Raw genomic sequence first — 7047 nt, forward strand, 5'->3', positions numbered from 1 at the left:
TGTGCTCATTCCAAAACCTAATAACAAAGACTTCAGACCCATTTTCTTATCACCAGTCATTTTTAAAATTTTTGGAAGATTGGTACTGAAGAGATTTGGAGTGTTCGTTGAAAAATTGCTTCCTAACACTCAATTTGGTTTTAGGAAAGGTAGATCATGTGAAGATTGTCTAGCATTAATGAATCTTTTGCCTCTTTTGCACCCCCCGTGTGTGTGTGTGTGCATGCGTGCGTACGTGCGCGCGTGTGTGTGGCCACGGTTACGGTATAGAAATGTACGGTGTACAACTTTGCAGTGTATAACTTTACGGTGTAGAAATGTTTGATGTATATTATTTTGTGTCCATTTGCAATGTATCCATCTGCACTGTGTCCAATTGTACTGTGTCCAAGTGAAGACCACTCATTTTTTTGTAACTTGATAACTAAGTTATGAATAAATTTTTCTTAAAAAAGAAATTGTCTTGGAAAACGATTACGAATATGTCGATTAAAGAACAAGTAGTTGTTATGATGAATTACTTAAAGATCACTTTTCTTTGTACTATCTATTTTCTCAGATTTTTTGTTGTTTTTTTTTCTTTCATACTACATGAGATAAAAGATGCAACTTTTTAACATTCTCAATTATGTGTATTTTAATAAAATAAAAATAAATTAATATTTTAATGGTGAGCTTTAAAAATTGGGTTGTGAAATAACATATTTAGTAATTATTTAGATTAAAACAGTTACGTGATATTCACGTGGAATCCACGTGATTTACATGGATTACGTGGATGCAGGTTTTTCCACAAGTTATCCATGTGGATGCAATGTTTATTTTTCATCACTGCATCAAATTCTTTCATCCTCGAAATATCTATTAGATTTTCTGTGGATATATCTGTTAAGAAATATTTATAGGGAATTTACACGGATATTTCGAGAAATGCCACGCGCTTGTCCGCCAGTTAGTGCACAGCACCGTCGACAGACGGTGTAATTCTCTCGAGAGTAAGGTACACCCAACGCGCTATATAAAGACCACCCGTAGCACGATTAAGACAAACAATAATTAGCTTCCTGCCCGATGTGAAAGAGGACTGCCATATAATACTTTTATGATTTATTCATTTTAGTTGAGTGAACGATTCGCTACAAGAAAAGTGACCTTTATTCCAGTCAAATGAAGAGATCACTTATTGAGCGAAAAATTCATTCTTATAAAAAGTGAGATGTCACTCCATTTCAAGTGGCTGTATTTTAAGTGGCTGTATCGCTTAAACTAAAATTCCATTTATTTGGAGTGACGTTTCACTCCAAGAAATTTAGAGAGTACGTGTATATTACGAGAATGTTTCTAAATTTCGTAAAATTTTTACGTGGTTTCTACGTCGAATCTATAATTGCATCCACATAGATTCTAGTACCGTTTTTGAGCGGATACCTACTCACTCAAACATTCACGTGGATTTCACGATGCCAATCCACATAGCATTAACGTGGATAACACCTACTGTTTTATTGGGAATCGCGCTACCTTGACTTTGACGTATATTATATAATAAACTTTTTATAATTTTATAACCTTGACATATATGATCAAGACCGTGATTATGAGTAATGTACGAAAGGTTTTAGTTATCATTGCTCGTTAAAAAATTATTAACAATTAAATGTTTAAGAAGTATAGCAGTGTGGTTTATATTTGTACTGTTTCACATGATTTTTCGACACGAAATGAGAATATATCTTAGGAGACATCGCGTCCTAATAATCTTGACTTTGATATATGTACAACATATTAAAGTCAAAGTCATTAAATACTCTATTAGCGCAATGTCTATGTCTAATAGTTCAATTTTTTAAATTGCTTTAAATATCCTTATTTAAGAATTTAAAAAATTATATTAATCTGAATAAAATCTGAAAAATTATCTAAAGTGTTAAAAAATTTTTTTACGAAAATTCTGAACAACTTTGAAAAATTTCGAGAAAAATTTTTTCTAGAACTGTCTCTTTGTGTGGATATGCATGTAGAATATAAAAAATACATCTCTTTTGGAGATAGCACGGGCTCGTTTTTCTAGAGAATGCTACATTAGAAATCACACCTTTGCGAAACGACCTCACACTTTCACCCTTGCTCCTCGACGACCGTTACGTTAAAAAAGACGCCGATTTTCCATTGGGTGAACTTCACGTGGTCAAACGATCATCGCTGAGATTATTGCCTATTGATTCAAATTTTGGTGCGACGCAACGTCGAATGCGAAATGCAAAAGAAAAATTAACATTAGAGTTGGCAATTTTTTTTGACGAAGCCGCATATCATCTATTTTCGCCTTTCTTGAATGGAGATGATGAGAAGATTCGCGACATGTTACTAGCGTACGTGAATGGTATCCAAGCGTTGTATCATCATCCGAGTCTCGGTGTTCCAATTGATATCTTATTAACACGATTAGACATTATTCAGAAGCAACCGTTTGATTTACCGCACTTTGGCGGCGAGAGAGGTAGCTTGTTGGACTCATTTTGCAATTACGCGAACACTCGTAATCCTTTGGAGGACGCTAATCCACGTCACTGGGACATGGGTCTTTACGTGACCGGACTGGATCTTTATGCAATCGAGAACGGAAGAAAAAATAGCGCCACTATGGGGCTGGCTACCGTCAGTGGTCTATGCATCCCGCGATATTCCTGCGTAATAGCAGAATTGGGAGTTACGGATCAACTTGGAAAGCCATATCCGTCCGCGGGTTTTACATCAGTTTATATCGCTGCTCACGAAATCGGTCACAAGTAAGTTATATAACATGATAGATAAGATAAATAGTCCAATTATTGACACGCCGGATGTTTTCTATCGAAAAAATCGGAAATTTTTCAAATTTAGATTTTATTTTTGGAACCCACACAGCACACTTTATCCTGAGGATATCCCCAGGTTATCGAGATATCCAATTGGACATATTGTAATTCCATGGATGTCCTACGGTTATTGCAATATCTTTCGGATATCTGGTGGATATTGCGATATCATGTGCTGCGTGGGCATGTATTTTCATAGAATTTTGATACTCAAGAAAATTTTAGAAAAACTACTTTTTAAAATTTAAATTTTGTCTCTTTTGTTCTGATAAAATTATTTTTTTGGTTATTTTTTTGTTATTTTGTTGATAATAAAAAAGTAAGTGATTAATAATAAATGCGGCACATTTATTTAAATTTTTTTGTGAGTTTCCGTAAAAGTTTGCAAGGTTTCTACAAAAAAATTAATAATAATGAAAAACAATACATTTCAAATTGTCGTTATGTATTTAATCACCTTTCGAATTCTGTACTTCCGATAAATTAGATCTGTATTGTAAACAGATCATATTTAATTTATAGTGTTTTTTTTATTAGTACTTTCTAAAACAGATGTTAAAAAAGGACTGAGTTTGAATAATTACTGATCTTATCTTAATTAGCTGGACAATTTTTAATCTTGCCTTTACTCGTGGATTAGACATTTTACTATAAAAAGCTTGATAAATTTGAAACGTTTTATTTAATCCTTAAATACCATGCCCCGATTTAGGTCACATTGTAACCACACGGGTGCAAATTGGAATTTTAATTATTTAAAGCTTTATATTTCGGTGAAATAAAACCGAATATTAATACAAAAGTACATATTTTTACGGTAAAATTTTCTGAGAAATGCACTAGAGTAACTGACAAACCGAAAAAATAATATTTTTATAGTAAAAATGGCCACAGTCGTAACGACTTTTTCAATATCGGATTTTTTAACCCTTTAAGTCACAGTGGGACTCTGCAGTCCCACCTTTTTCAAATTACTTTTTTAATTATTTAAGACAGTGCTTGAGTCTAGTTGCCCTTTTCGAGCCGATTCCCGAACGCGCCGCCTCCTATGCCCCCACAACCGCGCGCGGCCTTGACGGCCGAGCCGCCGATCTCGCCCGTACGCTTTGTCTCAGGAGCAGCTCTGTATAAGAAATGGTGCCCTGCACCACAAAATTCATTAAAACTACTCTAAGTAAATAATTTTTGTTTTTATAAACAAAAAAATACTAATTTTTTTATTTCTAATTTATTTTACATGTAGTATAACAATATGTAAAAACATAATATATAAATTAGAATTTTGACAATAGTTTAATTTTTACATCACCCGTGAGGTATTATTATTGATGCTTTTTTTAAGTGGTTTTCTCAGTAGGCCTAATCCACTAAAAGATGAAATATAATATATAGCTTGGCATTCTTCTAATTTTCCTGTCGTTTTTATATATCTTACAATATATAAAATTTTGTTTTCCTGCCAAGCTGTATATTATATTTCATCTTTTAGTGAATTAGGCCTACTGGGGAAACCACTTAAAAAAAAAACGCATCAATAATAGTATCTCACGGGTGATGTGGAAAACTATTGTCAAAATTCTAATTTACATATTATGTTTTTACATATTGTTATACTACATAAAATAAATTAGTAATAAAAAAGTTAGTACTTTTTTGTTTATAAAAACAAAAATTATTTACTTAAAGTAATTTTAATGAATTTTGTGCAGGGCACTATTTCTTATACAGAGCTGCTCCTGAGACAAAGCGTACGGGCGAGATCGGCGGCTCGGCCGTCAAGGCCGCGCGCGGTAGTGGAGGCATAGGAGGCGGCGCGTTCGGAAATCGGCTCGAAAAGGGCAACTAGGCTCAAGCACTGATTTAAGACACTAAAATCTGAATTTTTTTTTGTTTTTTGGATTTTGATCTCATCAATATCTTTATTAACACTAAGGTGCAAATTATTTTCATGAATTATTTATAAAATAGTTTATATTGTTAATTAACAAAAAAATGTTTTTTTTACAGAAAAAATTTATGTCAGAACAAACATTACGTAAAATTCAAAATGACAGATTCAACATGGCGGACCGAAAAAATATTTTAATTTAGTTTATTTAGATAAAATTCATAATACAGAGATTTTTGGAGTTGCTGATTACAAATTTGACATCAGAATTTTAAAATTCAAAATGGCAAATTCAACATGGCCGACCAACTTTTTAATTTTGTTTATTTGAATAATATTTTAAATTAATATTTTTAATTTAAGGGTGTATGGGGTAATAACTACAAACCTTACATCACAGTGTTTAACTTATTAATTTATATTGTTGCGTTTGCCCGGCAGGACCGCACTCTCTCTCACTCACGCACACACTCCCGCTCTTTCTCGTAAAACTCCTTAATGTTACTAGAGAATACAGATATTCCAACTCGAACAAAGAAACAGATTACGTCCGTACAGATTAACAGCTTCGAGTCAAATCAGCCGAGCGCGACCGCGTAAACAACACGGTTGCTAAGAAGAAGGAAGCGTCCCAGATGCGCACAGTAATAAACGGATACAGTAACAAACGGACATAGACCAAACGGACACAGACCAAACGGACACAGTAATAAACGGACACAGTAACAAATGGACACATAGCAAATGCGCACAGAGCGAAACAAACACAGTGCGAAACGGACAGACCAAATGCGCACGGACCAAATGCACACGGACCAAATGCGCACACTGCACGTGCGCACGGACCAAATGCAATCCATGTACATTGCAAGCAAAGTAAAGTCCACATAGGTTAGCGACTTGGACGGGGTGGGTGTGGGAGGGGGCCAAAGGCCCCCCTTGCACCCCTCTGTGTGTGTGTGTGTGTGTGTGTGTGTGTGTGTGTGTGTGTGTGTGTGTGTGTGTGTGTGTGTGTGTGTGTGTGTGTGGGTGTGTGCAAAGCATTCACTGCATCACATGGGTTCCCGTGCGACTTCCCGTGTGTGCATTTGGTCCATGCGCATGTACAGTGTGCGCATTTGGTCTGTGTCCGTTTCACTCAGCCTGCTGTGTCCGTTTATTACTGTGCGCATCTAGGACGCTCCTGACCGTCCAGCGGGTTTGCAACAGTATTATTATGAAAGAGGATGTTAAAAAAGGGTCAATTTTTGCATCATCACATGCAATCTATACAAATCTTATTTTTCTATTTTATATTAGATCACATGTTGTAAAAACAATAGTTATAAATGTTTATTATAGTGGAACATTTTAGAATTCACTCAGATTTAGAGCAAAGTGATTTGTATTGAAATAAACATATCCTATAGTGGTACGTGAAGAGCGACGACACCGCGGTTTGTCACATCTGCACTACTTTACGATTCAAAACTACCTCTTTACATATATACGAGTATCTAGGTGTCATTTAGGTGTTATCTAGATATTGTCTTGGAAATTCTTAAAAACTAATACATATTGAACTCAAAGAACTTAAAAAAACATTTAGTACGCTATATTACCCTTACGGAAAAAACACTCTAATTTTGAGAGTTTACACTCAAAATTGAGTGTTAATACTCAATTTTGGGAGTTTACTCCGAAATTTAGGTGTATACGCTCAAATCTTGAGTATTTACACTAAAGATTTAGTGTTTATACTCGAACATTGAGTGTGTACACCCAATGATTGAGTGTTCATACAAAAGTTTGGATTTAAATACTGAATATTTGAAAGTATACTCTCAACATTTGGATATGACACTCAATAAATGAGTGTATACTTCCAACATAAAATGTGAACACTGAAACGTTGGGGATGTACATTCAACATCTATCGGTTGAAGATATACACTTAATATTGAGTGTGCACTCTCAAACATTGGATTAGAAAATGTTAAATAACAACAAAAGCAAGAAAAGTAAGTTCAACCGAGATTAAACTTAATCTGCATTGGTAGAAATGGACATAAAACGAATATCTAAAATAAACATTTAACTATAAAGTGTTTAGCAGGCTTTGAGTATTAATTTGAGTATTACTTTCAATTTGGATGTTTGCCATCTAATTAAGTGTTAATTTCAGTGTTATTCTTAAATTTAGGATTAACATTGAAATTAACATTCAATTAGATGGCGAACATTCAAGTTGAGAGTAATAACACTCTAATTAAAAATAAATTAAAGAGCGAACACTCAAATTGAGTGTATACACTGAATTGA

General features: G+C 34.3%; 1 protein-coding gene across 1 annotated transcript; it reads left to right on the forward strand.

Annotated features, from left to right (window-relative positions):
- Positions 1–407: 407 nt before the first annotated feature.
- LOC105834214 (A disintegrin and metalloproteinase with thrombospondin motifs adt-2-like) lies at positions 408–3154 on the forward strand. Its single transcript, XM_036290486.1, has one exon. The coding sequence runs from the start codon at positions 2251–2253 to the stop codon at positions 2791–2793; it is 543 nt and encodes a 180-aa protein (XP_036146379.1). The 5' UTR covers positions 408–2250; the 3' UTR covers positions 2794–3154.
- Positions 3155–7047: the final 3893 nt, after the last annotated feature.

The sequence above is a fragment of the Monomorium pharaonis genome, chromosome 8 (genome assembly GCF_013373865.1).
Source record: "Monomorium pharaonis isolate MP-MQ-018 chromosome 8, ASM1337386v2, whole genome shotgun sequence".
Classification (NCBI taxonomy): Eukaryota; Metazoa; Arthropoda; class Insecta; order Hymenoptera; family Formicidae; genus Monomorium; species Monomorium pharaonis.

Excerpts from the sequence above, each read along its gene's own strand:
- LOC105834214 (XM_036290486.1), top strand. The coding sequence starts at position 2,251 with ATGCGAAATGCAAAAGAAAAATTAACATTAGAGTTGGCAATTTTTTTT.